Genomic DNA, 14,913 nt, shown 5'->3' with positions numbered 1-14,913 from the left:
ATCCAGCAGTGGCGCCCGTCATTGCCAATCCCACCCTTTTTGGCACGTCCCTGGTTGGCGGCAGGGAGCCTCTGGGATTGACGCTGCTGGAGGGAAATAGATTGGAGTCTCCAAACTGAGACGCAGTGGAGGGAGGATCCGCCAATCCAGCAGTGGCTCCTGTCACCGCCAATTTCACGCGGGTCAACGACCATCTCGCCTTAGTCAACGGCTCCACTGTGGAAGATCGTCCACTCCTTTTGTATAATTATTATAATTTGATAATGATCACTAAATATAAATATATCACTAATGAAATTACTGTGAGAGAGAGAAGAGACAACAGTGAGAGCCTTAGGTATTACTATTTCCGCGGGAATACCCCAGCGGTCTGTGAATCACCATCAAGATTTCTTCATTGTGGAACTCCCAAACTATCAAAAGCATTGTTGAAAATCTTCACCTTTAAAGCTGATTTCAATGACGAAGCCTCAGCTACCATTGGATTGCATTAAACCAATATTATATTAGTTTTTCCTACGAAAAAGGTTCTTTGAAGGAGCAAAAAGAGTTGGAGAGCTTCTATACCTGTCACGTTTCTTTGAATGAACTGCACCATACGTCTGCTACAATGTGACGTACGTGTGGAGCATACCACTTGACGTGCTCGATGTGGTTCACACGGATCTCCCAGCTTCTTCCTATCATCAACGTGATCCAAATAAGTAAAAGAAGAGCGATCACGAACCCTGTGCATTTGCAAGTGTCTGGAGGGACTTAGTGAGGTACTCAATCCAGTCCTCCTCTTCGACGTCCTTGATGTTTTCGTGAACGTGAAGAATTCCACCGCCTGACCTGAAAGAAGAAGTGAGGAAACTTGTACGCAAATGAAAGAAATCACGGTTACTTTAGAGCTCTCACTGCCACAGCCCAGCTTCCTTCGCTCGAGGGGAGAAGTCCCAAGCACACTCTATCAGCAACTTCCTGCCAAATAAAGCCTTGTAAATCTTTTCTCCAAGCTTAACGCATTTACCCGAGGAGCAGTGAGCCGATTGTCACCTTCAATGACGGTACACCGTTTCTCGACAGCACTGGCACGCAAGTTCCGGCGCAAAGCGTAGAGAGCGTGTGGATTCCATTCGCATGCATAGACGTGCTTCGCTCGGGCCCTTGTGAAAACCAAAAGGAAGGAGAGAAACATTTGTCAGCGTAAGAGAAAAGCTGCTCGATCAAAAGATAAAAACTACCTCACGAGGAATGGCAACACAAAGTAGCCAATACCGGCAAAGAGATCCACAATCACATCGTTCTCACAGTTAAGTTCTCCCATTCTCGAGCGCTCAGTCACGTTTCCAGAAGAAAACATGCACTTGGTGGCATCGAAGCAATAGAGAATAGCGTTTTCTCGGTGCTCAACCCAGCCATCCTCGCCCAGCAGCATTTCCACTCCACTGTCTCTCGTTCCAGTCGAGGCAACCGGGCCCTGGAAACATCTATTTTATCTATAGAATAATTGAAGAGAAAGCAATCTCTACTTACTTGACGTGCTACTTTGGTTACACCAAGGCACTCTGCTATGATTTTCCACAGCGGAGATCCTAGAGATTTCCAGAGCTCGCTCCGCAGTGAGCTCCCCGGAAGAATTACGAGATCACCGATTCTTTCCCACCTGGAAAGTCTCCTGAGAACTAGCACTTTATCACGAGAACAATGACTTACTTCGTTGGAAGCTCTTCCACAAGCGCCTCGTCAAGGCCCCGCTCCTGGAGCAACAGCAACACCTCTTTCCTCAATCTTTGCTGGGGAGCGATGCTACTTCTTCGATTTCCCGGCAGCTCCAACGAAACAAGGCTTGCTCCGGGAGAACCAACAAGCTGCTCGCACTGATCTTGGCCTCTCTCTCCTCCAAAAATCGAGAGTAGCGCCTGGGCGCCCTGCATTGTCACTGGAAACGCTACCTTGGACCCATCGCAGGTCAGCTGGCTCCGGCGCCCTGAATCCAGCCATCCCAGACGCTTGAGCGCGTCCTTGCCATCCTTGGCCGCGCGACACTCGACCTCTAGAGCCCACTCTTGCCCCGGCTCCATGAAAACCAAAAAACTTACCTAGGGTTCTTCGCGCCCTCGCTACTGCTCTATGTCAAACTTGCGAAAGGTGGCGAAGAAACCAACCTTTGGGAAACGTATTTACAAGCAGCCCTCCCAAGCTAAAATCCATCTGGGAAGATGATTCCAATGTTGGTTTTGCACCTGGTTTCAGTCAAACTGCTATTTTTGTTTTTAATTTGACTTTTTGCAGATAAAAGAAGGAAAGTTCTATTTAATAAAATTTAAATGTGATCTACTTTTTTTGCAACTGTCTTTGTGAGCAGTGGAAGAACGGAAAGATCAAAAGCCTTGGCTTGGGCGTTCAAGTCTAAACTCTTGAGGCTCCCATATAGCTCTTACTCTTCTCTCGTGCACAAAACGATTCGATCATTTTGTGCTTCAAACACGTTGAGTTCGTGGTGTTTGCTCTTGCGTAAAGCCTGGAGCACTGACTTCCACGCACAGCCGCCATTGGAGGCAAAGTTGGAGTTGAATTACTGCTTTATAATTTTCTCCCTTTTTGTGGAGGAACTTTCAGGTAGCGCGGAGAGCCGCGTGTAAATAGTGCTTGTTTCCAATCCATCCATTTGGCAAGCATAAGAAATTCGTGCGGCCCGTACACGCTGATATATGTTTGTTTCTTCCTTCGCATTTGCGTGTTCTCGTTTCGCTGCTCCACTCTCAACCTTCTTCCTTTCGTGTCTACGTCCTACTTCCAGGCTCCAAGCCAAATGGAAGGTGGTCTCTGTGTGTGAAGCTTCTTCACGAATTTTTTTATTTTTTTCAATGTCTACTAGAGATTTTTCGGCTCTGGACGGTGGTCAACAAAGGGACCCCCGATAGATTAGGACGTTCCTCGGTGTCTCTCCCGTACTCGCTCAACCTGGCTATAACTCTCCTGGCACCAAGATTTCTTGAGTTTTCGAGACCACAAAACGCATTTCTAGTGATTCCGGCAGCAGTAGCAGCAGTAGAGCAGCAGTAGCAACCAGAAACGTAAAAAATCTATAAAAAAGTCCTTTTTTTCGTTGTCAAGACATTTTGACAATGTCGTGACTCGTCCACTTTCGAGTCATCGTCTCCATCCCACTGGAGCCACCGAAAAGATAGAAGGAAGGGCCCTGCTGCCATGTTACGCACACGTCTTTGTCGAGAGACGCAGGCCAGGCCAGAAGCGCCCAAAAAAGAAGGAAGTTTTCTCGATCCCTTGTCCCAAATTGTATCTATCTCGCTCTCTCTCTCTCTCTCTCTCTCTCTCTCTCGTTTGCTTATATAAGTGAGCGAGAGAAACTATTACGACTGACCATCTCTTCAAAGTCGTCAACTTGTCCCGGCTTTCTTATCACTGCAGAGTTTCTTGCAAGTGTTGGAAGTCGCCGTCAACGGGCTGTGGAGTCGAGGAAAGCGTCCCGGAAGAACAGCATCGATCCTTTCGAAGCAAAATTGTTTTTTTCTTTCTTTCCTTCCTGGTCGCCATCTTTCTCCCTTGGTAGAGTCCTCCTCACCTCCTCAAATCCACAAACAGCCGGTCGTGTCCATTATTGAGGCGCATCGCAGTCCTCACACGACTGGAAACCGGTCCAGCTTTTGAAGCTCCAACCGGTCGGGATGATCCGGCCCGCAAGAGCATTGCTGACGAGCTTGATCGCCATCAATCTCCACGACCGAGAAATCCATGGCTGCCGGAATCTCCACCACGTACTCGGGGTGGATCTCCACGGGTTGATGGTCCAAGCTGATACCATTTTCGTGGTGGTGCTGATAGTTTTGGTCGCGCTTGGTGGTGGTGAAGAAACTCTTTGGGATTTGCAAGGCAGAGTCCATGTTATCGGGTAGCCCACGGTGCCTGCCAAGAAACATGATGACGATCATGAGGAGCTTGCCCGGGACGCTCCAGGTGCCAGAGAAACTGTAAGGCACATCTTCACACGATGTGTCGGAGCTAAACGAAGTCAGCTTTCGCAACAGGGAGCAACTGTAGCCCAGTGACAAACCGACGTTGCCATAAGCACTGCACAGAGAAAAAAAGAGAAAAAACAAAGGATAAAGGAGTTAGATAGAGAACCAGAGCTTTCAATAGGCGTGGCCACTAGAAACAAAGCCCGTGGAGCTCCCAATTCCCGTGAGAGAGGAAGTCACGAACTTTGTTTGCCAAAAAGTTTTAAAAAAAAAAAACCCACCTTATGACCTCGAAGATGATGTTGAAGATGGAAAAGTTGAGTGGATCATCGTTGATCTTTCGGTTCTCGATGATGCACAGCACGAAGATCGAGATGAAGAGATAGGCCGTGTCGGTAGCTATCAGCCGCTTGGACTGGCTGGCTATGGAGAAATCACCTTTCTTCTTCTTCTTCTTTTTTTTGCCGTGGTCTTGGATCTTTTTGCTAGTTTTCTCCACGCTCTCGTCTTGGGCTTGCGAGTTTTGGCGAGAGAGATAGACGGGATACACCGCAATGTACCTGCAAAGCCAAAAGCGTCGCGTTAAAAAAGACCCAAAAGACAAAACAAAATGCCACCCTTGGGCATTTGCTGCAAGGAACAAAACGAAGGGGAAATGGAGAGAGTTCCACTCACATCATGGCAATGTAAAGGACTAGCATGGATGGCGAGAGCGCGGAGATGGAGACGACGTTCTCGCCGGCGCTGCGCGTTGTGATGGACTGGAAGATCCCGTTGACGAGCTTCTGCGGCGTGGTCAAGCCATCGAGCGCTTGCGACCGCCAGCTGAGAATGTAGAAGAAGGCGCTCTCGAAGGCATTGAATCCCATGACGGTGACGACGAGCCAGATGGTTTGATTCCTGGGGAAGAGATGAGTGAAGCAGCGCCGAGGATTCTTGAGAAGATAGTCGTAGATCGCTCTCCTGGCCGGGGTGGCGCTGAGCGATTTGAGGCACCAGATGGTGGTGCGGAGGCAGGGCGCGAAGAGGGTGTTCCCGACCAGGATCAAGATCGAGAGCCAGAGAAGGATCCCGTTGTTCTCCCGGAACGCGGCTATACTATCGTCGAGCGGCAATATCCCCGAGTTCGTGAAGGTGGAGATTGATGCGAAGAGCGAGAAGAAGAGATGGTTGACAGACCTTTGCTCCAGCACCGCCATGTCCTTAGCGGAGCACTGGAGCAGGATCTCGAGCACCAGGAAGCCCAGGATCGTCCACACCACGAAGTAGATCGAGACGACCCAATTGAGCGAGACGAGCGCGTCGTGCTCCAGCCGCATGGTGGCCAGCGCGTCACGGAGCTTGGTCACGGCGTTGGCGGCGTGGATGTTCTTGGCGGAGCGCCGCCGCGTGATGATCCGGTGCCCGACCACCTCGGGCACCACCTCGGCCTCCATCTCGGACACCACGGACTCGATCTCGGACTTGGCTTCGGGCTCGCCCTCGGACTCCGGCTCCGCTGCCGCCGCCACCTCGGGCTGCCCGAGGTGGTGCTCGATCTCCACGATGTTCTTGCGGAACTGGAAGAGGCGGATGTAGAGTGGCAGCACCGACGTGAAGATCGGGCTGCCCAGCGTGAAGAGGATCATGATGAGGATGTTGTCCGGCAGCGAGAAGCTGGTCATCCGGACGCTGATGAGGCCCGTGGTACACACCGAGGACACGGCATTGTAGACGCAGTCGATGAAGTCCAGCTTGTCCGCCCCGGCGCGATCGCTCTTGGGGAAAAGCCACAGGCAGATCGATGCGACCCAGGCGATGGTGACGAAGTACGCGAGGTGGAGGCGGTAGAAGGTGAGGCGGCTGGAAATCCACCGCGGCAGCAGCACGTATGATCTTCCTCTCTCCTTGCTACTACTCCTCTTGATCCTCTCCTCCTCATCGCCATCGATCGAGAAGGCGCTGGCGGGGAATGGTGGCCTGATGATCCCCCACCGGAGTCGCGAGAGTAGCAATCGCAGGGGAGTGGTGGCGCTCGATCGGACAATCTCGTGCTGCTGGAGGAATTGGTCAATTGGGTAGCCGTGCGCGGTGGTGGTGGTGGTGGCGCTGGAGGAATTCTCTGGCAGTGGCGCTAGCGGTGGTGGTGGTGGCCGTGGCGGCGATCGTTTCAAACTGTCACATTGGGCTTCATCCTCTTGGGACATTTCCTAGTCGATCGATCGGCGATCGCGGCGCTACAGACCTAATCAATCTCTTCTTCTTCTTCCTCCTGTTGGTCACATTTTCCCGGGGCGGAGCGAGCGAACTGGTCAGGGAAAATGATCCGCGGCGACTCGATCGGGAGAAGAAAAAAAAAATTGAGAAAAAGATAAAAGAGGAGCGATTGCTCGATTCGATCAAAGCTCTATCAATGCCAGCGCTCCAGCCAAACCGGGAGAGCTTTTCAAGCCCGGGGCGACGCATCTGGACCGTCGGCTGGCCGGATCCAACGCAGGGGAATAACAGTTATCCGTACACACGCGCCATCCGTACGAATATCTTGGCACAGACTCTGACTTTGGAGCGAAGAAGAAAACCACGCCAAAACCAATGTTTCCAAAAGGTCCCAAAGATCCTACGTGATGTTAACTCCACGTCCTGGGTTTCGGCTAATTGACTTGGGTTTTTCAAAGCCGCCATCTCTATCTGGATGGAAGGAATGGATGATCTTCGCATTTGGGCGATCGATACGTCGATCAACTCGTATACCAACAAAAGCCAAAACCATAGAAAACGATCGAGGCAAATGGCCCAAGCGTCACAGGCAGTTGTAAACAACGCGTCACTGGTTGTTTCGTCAGGGAGCCGGGAAGATTATTCCTCGAGGGAATATAAAGAATAATCTCGAGATATGTATATGGTTGCTGGATCGTTGTAGCGGCTGTTGGGCCGCAAAGAGGGCCCGAGAGAGAAAGAAGACTTGTTTAAAGAAACGACTTGTTTATTCGTGGATCAGTGTGTGTCGCGAGCGTGAGCGAGCGAGTTATCAAAGTTTGCTCTGATAAAAACAAGCCAAGACACGATCAAAAGGCTTCCGGGCAGGTTCCCAGTTGTCGGGAGAAATTACCTCTCTGGAAACCTGGAAGCTTTCGTGGCGTGAGAAAACTTCGAGATAATCCATCTCCATAGCTAAACTCAAGCTTAAGTTTTATGGAAGTGTTCCAGAACTGATTGATCGCGGTTGCATATGGGTGGAGTTCTTTCCCGTACGCGCGAGATCACGAGTACGATATCGAAGCCCCCAGTGGCAGGCAGGGCACGGAAAAGATGCCGCCGTAAGATGGTGGTATAACCCGCTTCATCGATCGTGATCGTTTCTTTGGCGATCTTGCGACACCAATTTGTTGGGATTGGAAGATTTGCACGGGGGAAGAACAATGTGGCTTTTTAGCTTTCGCTCTGTCTGGCCGGCATGTTTTCTTCACAATTTAATGTTCACCAGCTATGAAACAACTTGCGCGAGGAGAAAAAGGAAGTGTTGCGAATAGAATCAAACGAGCGAGCAAGCAAGCTCTATCATTTGTCTTGCAATCTTTTCGAGAGGCATACAACATCAATCACCACCACCAGAGCTCAATCACCACCACCAAAGTTTGAGTCGCGGGACTGGAAGTTCTGATCTTCTTCTGGATCAAAAGGAGAACCGAAGATCGGAATATGTCAATGATTGTTTTGGAAACCCAGATTGATCCAGATTCCAGATTCACAGCGGTGTGTTCTCCATCCAGGACAAGGAGATTACAGCGAATATGTCAAAAACCAGCCAAGTTCTTTTGATGAGCACCTTTTTCTTTCGGTGTGGAATCAAACTGTGGGCGTACCATCTTGGGTTTTGTAAATGATTCTCCAGTGGAGATGAAGAATTCCACTTGGTCCAGGGATTTCATACGGGTATGGAGAGAAATTGGTATCTGGAATGGCTCTCTTTTTCCCGGAGCTCAACTGGGAGTTGAGACTTTGACAAGCGAGAGCTCTGATACGATCCAAAGGCTTTAATTATGTTTGACATAACGACTTTGTGCCTGAAAGAAGGTAGCGATTTCTCTCCGAAAGATGTCAACGTGGGCCTTTTTTTTTGCGCATTTTTTCAAAGTCGACCAAATCTAGTGCTGTTCGGGGGTCAATTCTATCAAAGATTTCTCAATTATCCATTTGTTTCTAACAACCCTATGCTTAGCAAACCATATTCTTTAAAACCTTAGGTTTGATTTGAAAGATTTTGGCGGTCGGATATTAAAGAATATCCGTTTCTTTAAACCCTTGGGGGGGAACAAGAAGATCCTGGCGATGGCTCCCACGGCCGCGCCCCCGGGCGGGCAGCTCATCCTCCAGAATGGCGGCAGCGCTAGCCCGGCGGCGGCATCGCTCACCAAGGCGGTGAATCAGAGGGCCGAGGCCATCGCGGAGGCGCACCGGGGCCGCGTGGAGGCGGAGGCGCAAGCGTATCTGGATGCCGCCACCAGGAAGGTCGAGGCCAGGGCGCAGAGGATGCAGGACAAGGCGGAGCGGCAGCGGATGCAGGAGGAGCAGCGCGCCCTCGAGGGTCGCAAGCGCGAGGAGCAGCGCGCGGATCACGTCGTCCACGCCGCCGAGGTAGGCCGAGGCTTTCGATTCTTTCGCCGCTAGCGCGCGCGCGCGCGCGATATTTGTGGAATTCTGCTCGCTTTCTTGCTGGATCTTGGATTCCGCCATGGCCGTGGTTTCTTGTTCTTGCTACCTCACCATTTTTGTAAAATTTACGTGGAGTTTTAAGTTCTAACGATGGATCGATCGATCTTCTAGGTCCGCGCGGACAAGCTTCTCGCCAGGGCGCGCCAGGACTCGCACAAGATTAGATCACACGCGCACGAGCAAACGGAGAAAGCCATCGCCGACGCTCTTACCAGAGCCGAACGGGTAAGCTTATACTCCCGTTAGATTTTAAGAACTACAACGACGATACTAGAAGGTCACAAGATTGGTCTGGTTTTTCTTTGATTTGATCGCGTCTTCTTCTTCTTCTTCCATAGGTGAAGGCCGAGATCGAGGAGGACAAGAAGCGAAGGCTCGCTGAGATCGTGGATCGCGTCCAAAACATGATCGTCATTGGCGAGCTTCCGGAAGAGTACGAGCCCAAGGGCGTGGTCAAGAGAGTGAAAGAGAGGCTGGCTTGTTACATATAACTCGAGAAACCACACAAAGTTCCTTTGCTTTTTCTCGTGGACAATCACAAACCTTGTCAAACGATTGGCATTGTATAAAAACTAATAGCGTTATTAATCCAATTGATCAATTAGAAATTTATAATTATAAACACAAGATTAGTCATATTGCATATATGGTAGAACAAACCAACAATATTTTGATATAACAAGTTTAAGACAGCCTCATCTTCATTCTCAACGATTGCATTAATTCCAAGACAAATTTAAGCAGCAGTTCTTTTCTTCTTTTTTTTTTTCATCTCTGAAAATGGGACCATCTTCGATTTCTCGGCCCATAAAATCTCCTCACTCGTCGAACAAGAAGGAAAAGAATCCTTTCTCCGCTGCTGGCTTGACAATTACTCACTGTACAGCTTGTTTCGTCTCGTCGCGTTATGGTGGTGACACTAAACCGGTTCTTAAGAGCAGTACCTGGAACGATCCGTAAGGAGAGAGATCATCATCGATCCGATTCGATGCGATGCTACGACGACTTTGATGCGGCGCTCGCGCGAGCAAGAGACACTGGAGCTCCTCTCCCCGCCTCGTTACTGGGTCGTAGAAGTAGTAGCAGTAGATAGAGATGAGCTCCAATTAACCAGAGCATGGAGGAACTTCATCACCTGCGAAGAAAAATAACACCGCCAGAGTCAGGAGGACTCTTCACTTTCACCAGAAAGTCTTACCTCGGGTGGATCACGAAGCGAATACGACGCGCTCGTAGCCTTTGGCCCGCGGGTGACTAGCACACCACATCCAATCTTACGGTTCTTAAAAACCTTCACACGCGCCAAACAGACAAAGAGAGCGACGTTAGTCCTTACACAGCTCTTGGGAAGGAACTTCACAAGGTTTGACGCAAAAAACTTGTGGTGGAGGGAGAGAAAGAAGGAAAGCTCACATTAAACGCGTCTTCATCAGTCGTATCATCGCCAACGTATATTGGTAAAGAATCAGAGTCCTCGAGTCCTGTGAGCCGGGAGGCACAAGCAGAGATTAGCCTCCGGTCAGTACAAAAATCTCCGCCTTGCAAACAAAATGGAGTACCTAACAAGCGAAGCAGATATTCGACCGCCTTGCCCTTGTCCCACTCTACGCAAGGCCGAACCTCTAGCACCTGCATCACAGCGAGCGTACAATGAGGCGACGGGTCAACGACGGCAAAGCCACATACCTTACGGCCCTGAGTCAGCCGCAGCTTTGGGTAGTCTTTCAAGACATCCTGCACTTTCTCTGCCAACAGGTGCCAGCTCTGCTTCCACAGGCACGGTCAACACTCGAAACCCCAAACAGGAAAATTAAATTAAATTAAAAATATGGTACCTTTTCTTCGACTCTCCGGAAGTGAATTGTGATGCAGAAGGTGTTGTTCTCCACGCTTGCCCCTTGAATTGCTTGTGTCCTCTCCAACAAGAGGCCAAACACCTGAGACAGGCGAACAAACAGTTCATCAGTCGAGTCCGAACATTCAAAGGTTTTTTTTTTTGGCACAGTACTTATGAGCTCAGTACATAAAAGTCGTGGCAACGCAAAACAGCACAGGAGTCAAGTTTGGAAGCAGGGAGTATACCTCGTTCATCATCGGCAGGAACTCGGCCGCGGGTTGAAACAAAACGACATCATTCCCCTGTAACACGGACAAAAGAAAAGCCACATTACACACCCGAGAGCAAAGTCGAAGCGAGAACAAAATAGTGAAGAGCATGGAGGTACAAACATTCTCATCTTTGCCTCGCGTTCCCTCAACTGTGACTCCATCGCAGGCATCGGCTGGACCCATAATGTCCATGCCATGACTACCTGCATAATAGAGCTCAGAGAGTTGCACAAAATTTTTAACCTGCACGTATTTGTGTCCCGAAAATCAGTGAGGAAAAAAAAAGAAGAAAAAAAAAAGAAAAAAGAAAACAAAAGAAACAAGGGGGAAAAATCAAGGGGGAAGAACACACCACCACGCCAAGCAAGAGCAAAAGCTACCTTGTCTCTTCCCCTTCCGCTTATTATTGCAGTTGGAAAGCGCAGCGCAACCTGCTTCACAGCCGCTCGCATCTGCGTATCAAGTAGGGAGCAAAGTCAGTCTCCCAACACCACCAAAAAATATTCACCTCGTCCGACATGAACGCCTGCTCCGGATTCTCAACGATTGGAGACAGTGTACCGTCGTAATCCAAGAAAATAGCAACCTTTTTCTTTTTCGCTCCCTCCATCATGTTGCCAAAAGAGTCCAGGGCGGAGGGATGGCCTTCCTGGAATACAAACAAATTCAATGTCAATGCACTGTGTATGTATCCCCCCATAAACACAAGAAATATGGAAAAAGACGCAAAGACTTGAACTCGTTAGTCTACTAACCAGCCACTCGGCGTAGGGGCTCTCGGCGGTGACGTGCTTCAAGTGATTGCTGCTGCTGATGTTGCTGCTGCTGCTGCTGCTGCTGCTGCTGCTGCTATTGACGTTGTTGCTCTGCTCGTCCTTGACCGGCGCGCCTCGAGAAGGCGAGGACGCACGCATCGCTTCGATCCAGCTGCTGATCCTCCCGTTCTCGTACCGGCATGCACCAATTCTCTGCTGCGTGGCCGCGAAGGGAGCCGAGCTGCTGCAATACGGGAAGAGGCTGGAGCTGGAACCCAGTAGCGAGAGCGACGAGTCTGGCATGTCCGAGAACTTGGAGGTGAAGGCCGCACCGGGATCCGCGAGCATTGCGTTGCTGCGCTTGGAGCTGACGGCCATCAGGATGAGATCCTCTCTGGTTGGTCCAAAGCCTTGCAAGTTGCAAGCCAAAAGGATCACCAAAGTTTCTAGAACGGCTCTTTCCACGAGCCCCCTTTGATGCAGCACGTGAAAACTCGAGATACGGGGAGGAGCGATACGAAGCGCCGAGTAAAAAAAGAGTTTTAGTCAAATTCGGCCTGCCTGCCCCGCCTTAGCCAAGTTCCAGCTGCTGCCGCTGTGCTGCAAAAATCGATCAACCCAAAGTCAATAGCTATAACATTGTAAAAATGGAGCTTCCTCCCCCCTCCTCTCTCTCTCTCTCTCTCTGTGTCTCTCTCGCTCTCGAACACATCGCCAAAGAAGCGACTCTTTTGCAAACATTAATGCGCTAGCTAATTATGCTCGCACCTTTGCTCTCCCGCCAAGAAAAAAAAAGGTTTCAATCCACAAACAAAAGCCATGACCACGCGCACGACCCGACGCAGGAATTTGCAGAGAGCTCACTCACTCACAGCATTGCAATATATCAGGAACAGAAAAGTGATAGAACAGTGATCCCTTGACAACTACACAGAGAATAGAGGAGGGAGAGAGCGTAGACCTTTTCTTGGCGACACAATTTCACAAGCTCGCGGGGTCCTTGCACTCCGTCGGCCTACACAAAGAATTTTCCAGGCATCCGGTTAGAAGGAGAGACGAAAGAAACAATCGAATCGCAGTAGGCGACCACACACAGCCCCCCGGAGATTATGGAAGAAAAGTAAGAACAAGATACATTCCATTGGATCTATCGACGCGCTCGAAATGCCAGAGAAGGGAGGAGTCGACACACGCAGCGCAGCCCCCAAAATTCACGGCGCAAGCAGCAGGGAATCAATCGAATGCCACAAATGCAGGTCAGCTCCACGCACACATTGATTGACCCGCAAGAACAAAGAAAAGGCAAGGGAGGGAAATCGCCTTACCTCTGCTGCATGAGGCGGCGGCGATCGATCAGCACCGGCAATGCCCAGAGAAGGGATCGGCCCTCGGATTTATAGAGCAAGCGGCGGCACTGGGATCGAGGCACTGGAGAAAAGGAAAATTTCCCCCACTGAGCCGCTCCCACCGAGAATCACACGGCAACAGGGCAGAAGAGGACGAGACAGATATTACGCCCTCGCGATGCTTCTTTTTCACTCGATCGGCGATGCCTGGAGCGGTTTGCTGTTGCGATGATGCAATACTTCGTCCGGCAGGGCTCGATCGCCTCGCAAACGGCGCCTGGCACGAAGAACAACGGGCAGCCGAAAAGAAAAATAAGGAAAAGAAACCCTAGAGGAGCGCTTCTTCCACTCAAAGCCACAGTAGATTGCGAATTTTCTAGCCTATTTTCACCCGCTTTGAAGCCTCTCAAGCCGCCACAGTGGAGAACTTCCTCTCTTCCACCCCCGTTCCGGAACAACGGACCTCTCGTGTTGGCTTTACACTGACCACTCCAAGGACAGGGTCTTACACGCACACCCACACACACAACCGACTTAAAATAACGAGGGCCTGCAACGTGGCGGGCAAGGCACCGTGGGATGTGACACATCCAACGGTTGCCACGGGGAGAATAGTTCTGGCATATTCTTGCGTTTGAATTTTGGCCGGGTGTCGAATTTCACGAACCATACGATCCATACTCAAATTTTTTTTAATGATTTAGCGCTTTTCCTCCTTTTTTTCTCCGTGCACTTACGCGTCCTCTCTTTGCTTTTCCTTTTTCGTTGGGGATTTCTGCTATAATGTTTTCTATTCTTTTTCGTGAGATACAAGGCCCTAGACACAGTGGCCTTTTGCGTGCTGAGGTTGCTTGTCACCCTAGTGACGATCGCGTAGTTATCACTGGCACATTTTGTATGGACTGGGCTTTATTCATGTATCTCCACAAAGCGTATTCTTCTGCAAAAGAAAAAAGGCAAGCATTTCAATTCTCTCATGCCTTTAAAGTCTGAATGGGCCTCGTCCACATTCCCAAAGATTTCGAGTGACAATAATATAGTTTCTCGTTGCTCCTTTTCCTCGCCACCATTCAATGACTAGAGAGATTTCGAGAGATCTCGTGGCAGTGACGACAAGGATTGATCCAAGAGAGGAACGAGACAAGCAACGATTGATCGCGGGGCCTGGGGGTTGGACGGACCACTCAAGTTAAGATGGAGAAATTAGGGCTAAAATCGTCCATAAAGCCGGGAGGGCTCACTCTATCAATAATGCATGCGATGGGGACGTTAGGGTGCCAAGATTTTCCAAGCACTCATGCACCCCCCAAAGTCCTCGACTTTGTAGGCCACACAACAATTGCCGAGACAATGATATATCCATTCAGTGTTGCTTGCGAGCCCACACAAGCTACGTGCATTATTGGGGATGGGTTGAAAGCTTGCACTCTCCTCGATCTATTAGGGTAAAGGCCCCACCTCCGCCACCTTTGGCACAAGCTTTCTTTCTTTCTTTCTGGGAAATCGGATTTCTATACCCTCGGCTTTTTAAGGTTCATTCTCTCCAAATGCCCCACGGAAACCAAATGGCAACCATACAATCCCAGGAAAAAAAGAAAAAAACGCCCTCGCTTTGACGAGGACGAGTGTCGATCTAGCAGGTGGCGAGTCGCTCGTTTTGTTTTTACCCCCACGCCACACACGCACAACTCCTTCCTCACAAAAAAAAAAGAAGAGCAACACAGAATTTTGAGTGTCACAGGAGAACTGGAATATCCCCGACCCCAATCATGCAACCGTGAGGATATTCTCCTGCCGGACCTGCTATTCGGAGTCCGGACCTACCCCGGCCCGGGGGACACGTTTCAGCCCACCTGACGGGCACGCCCCTCAAGGCCGGTGCGTCAGTCAGTCAGGTAAACTTCACCCCAGGCCGTCCGGCCGTCAGTGTCAGGCCACACGTAAGCCTAGCCGCCGTTAAAGAAGGGAAAGAATGTAGCCCTAGATTTCCATGTCTTAATTTTCTTGAGTTGACGGGCAATGCCTTCTTCCCTGCGGCGTGGACGT

General features: G+C 50.2%; 4 protein-coding genes across 8 annotated transcripts; 1 reads left to right on the top strand and 3 right to left on the bottom strand.

Annotated features, from left to right (window-relative positions):
* Positions 1-314: 314 nt before the first annotated feature.
* LOC9655896 (tRNA wybutosine-synthesizing protein 2/3/4) lies at positions 315-2,090 on the bottom strand. Of its 4 annotated transcripts, none has more exons than XM_024685658.1 (8): positions 1,699-2,090; positions 1,519-1,648; positions 1,227-1,462; positions 1,013-1,148; positions 887-963; positions 728-834; positions 568-680; positions 315-516 (listed from the first exon to the last, which is right to left on the bottom strand). In XM_024685658.1, exons 1-7 carry the CDS (start codon positions 2,064-2,066, stop codon positions 571-573), a joined length of 1,164 nt encoding a protein of 387 aa, XP_024541426.1. In that variant the 5' UTR covers positions 2,067-2,090; the 3' UTR covers positions 315-516; positions 568-570. The 4 variants fall into 4 exon arrangements, with proteins under 4 accessions (XP_024541426.1, XP_024541427.1, XP_002980586.2 ...); XM_024685659.1 differs by having other exon boundaries at positions 315-474; XM_002980540.2 differs by having other exon boundaries at positions 481-680.
* A 982-nt stretch (positions 2,091-3,072) lies between these two features.
* LOC9656569 (probable cation transporter HKT9) lies at positions 3,073-6,612 on the bottom strand. The gene is made up of 3 exons (XM_024685522.1): positions 4,641-6,612; positions 4,247-4,525; positions 3,073-4,077 (listed from the first exon to the last, which is right to left on the bottom strand). The coding sequence occupies exons 1-3, from the start codon at positions 6,149-6,151 to the stop codon at positions 3,627-3,629; spliced, it is 2,241 nt and encodes a 746-aa protein (XP_024541290.1). The 5' UTR covers positions 6,152-6,612; the 3' UTR covers positions 3,073-3,626.
* A 1,657-nt stretch (positions 6,613-8,269) lies between these two features.
* Positions 8,270-9,756, top strand: LOC9655895. Its single transcript, XM_002980676.2, has 3 exons — positions 8,270-8,579; positions 8,769-8,882; positions 8,996-9,756. The coding sequence occupies exons 1-3, from the start codon at positions 8,274-8,276 to the stop codon at positions 9,146-9,148; spliced, it is 573 nt and encodes a 190-aa protein (XP_002980722.1). The 5' UTR covers positions 8,270-8,273; the 3' UTR covers positions 9,149-9,756.
* On the bottom strand, positions 9,358-13,375 carry LOC9655894 (probable trehalose-phosphate phosphatase C). Of its 2 annotated transcripts, XM_024685486.1 has the most exons (13): positions 12,847-13,373; positions 12,483-12,536; positions 11,522-12,121; positions 11,275-11,415; positions 11,147-11,218; positions 10,887-11,009; positions 10,740-10,796; positions 10,493-10,594; positions 10,344-10,421; positions 10,217-10,286; positions 10,071-10,138; positions 9,856-9,948; positions 9,358-9,792 (listed from the first exon to the last, which is right to left on the bottom strand). In XM_024685486.1, the coding sequence occupies exons 3-13, from the start codon at positions 11,897-11,899 to the stop codon at positions 9,718-9,720; spliced, it is 1,257 nt and encodes a 418-aa protein (XP_024541254.1). In that variant the 5' UTR covers positions 11,900-12,121; positions 12,483-12,536; positions 12,847-13,373; the 3' UTR covers positions 9,358-9,717. The 2 variants fall into 2 exon arrangements, with proteins under 2 accessions (XP_024541254.1, XP_024541253.1); XM_024685485.1 differs by having other exon boundaries at positions 10,071-10,286; positions 12,847-13,375.
* Positions 13,376-14,913: the final 1,538 nt, after the last annotated feature.

The sequence above is a fragment of the Selaginella moellendorffii genome, unplaced genomic scaffold, assembly GCF_000143415.4.
Source record: "Selaginella moellendorffii unplaced genomic scaffold, v1.0 SELMOscaffold_45, whole genome shotgun sequence".
NCBI classification, from domain to species: Eukaryota; Viridiplantae; Streptophyta; class Lycopodiopsida; order Selaginellales; family Selaginellaceae; genus Selaginella; species Selaginella moellendorffii.
The sequence above is the reverse complement of the archived record's forward strand: the minus strand, read 5'-3'. Positions and strand labels throughout refer to the sequence as shown.

Bases quoted from the DNA above. Each gene is read 5' to 3' on its own strand.
- LOC9655896 (XM_024685658.1), bottom strand. From the start codon at position 2,066: ATGGAGCCGGGGCAAGAGTGGGCTCTAGAGGTCGAGTGTCGCGCGGCC. The intron at 1,649-1,698 runs GTAAGTCATTGT...GAGACTTTCCAG, and splicing joins GTGGAAGAGCTTCCAACGAA to GTGGGAAAGAATCGGTGATC. The intron at 1,463-1,518 runs GTAAGTAGAGAT...AGATGTTTCCAG, and splicing joins TAACCAAAGTAGCACGTCAA to GGCCCGGTTGCCTCGACTGG.
- LOC9656569 (XM_024685522.1), bottom strand. From the start codon at position 6,151: ATGTCCCAAGAGGATGAAGCCCAATGTGACAGTTTGAAACGATCGCCG. The intron at 4,526-4,640 runs GTGAGTGGAACT...TTGGCTTTGCAG, and splicing joins GTCCTTTACATTGCCATGAT to GTACATTGCGGTGTATCCCG. The intron at 4,078-4,246 runs GTGGGTTTTTTT...TTCTCTGTGCAG, and splicing joins ATCATCTTCGAGGTCATAAG to TGCTTATGGCAACGTCGGTT.
- LOC9655895 (XM_002980676.2), top strand. From the start codon at position 8,274: ATGGCTCCCACGGCCGCGCCCCCGGGCGGGCAGCTCATCCTCCAGAAT. The intron at 8,580-8,768 runs GTAGGCCGAGGC...TCGATCTTCTAG, and splicing joins ACGTCGTCCACGCCGCCGAG to GTCCGCGCGGACAAGCTTCT. The intron at 8,883-8,995 runs GTAAGCTTATAC...CTTCTTCCATAG, and splicing joins CTCTTACCAGAGCCGAACGG to GTGAAGGCCGAGATCGAGGA.
- LOC9655894 (XM_024685485.1), bottom strand. From the start codon at position 11,899: ATGGCCGTCAGCTCCAAGCGCAGCAACGCAATGCTCGCGGATCCCGGT. The intron at 11,416-11,521 runs GTTAGTAGACTA...TTTGTATTCCAG, and splicing joins GCCCCTACGCCGAGTGGCTG to GAAGGCCATCCCTCCGCCCT. The intron at 10,287-10,343 runs GTATGTGGCTTT...GCTGTGATGCAG, and splicing joins GGCTGACTCAGGGCCGTAAG to GTGCTAGAGGTTCGGCCTTG.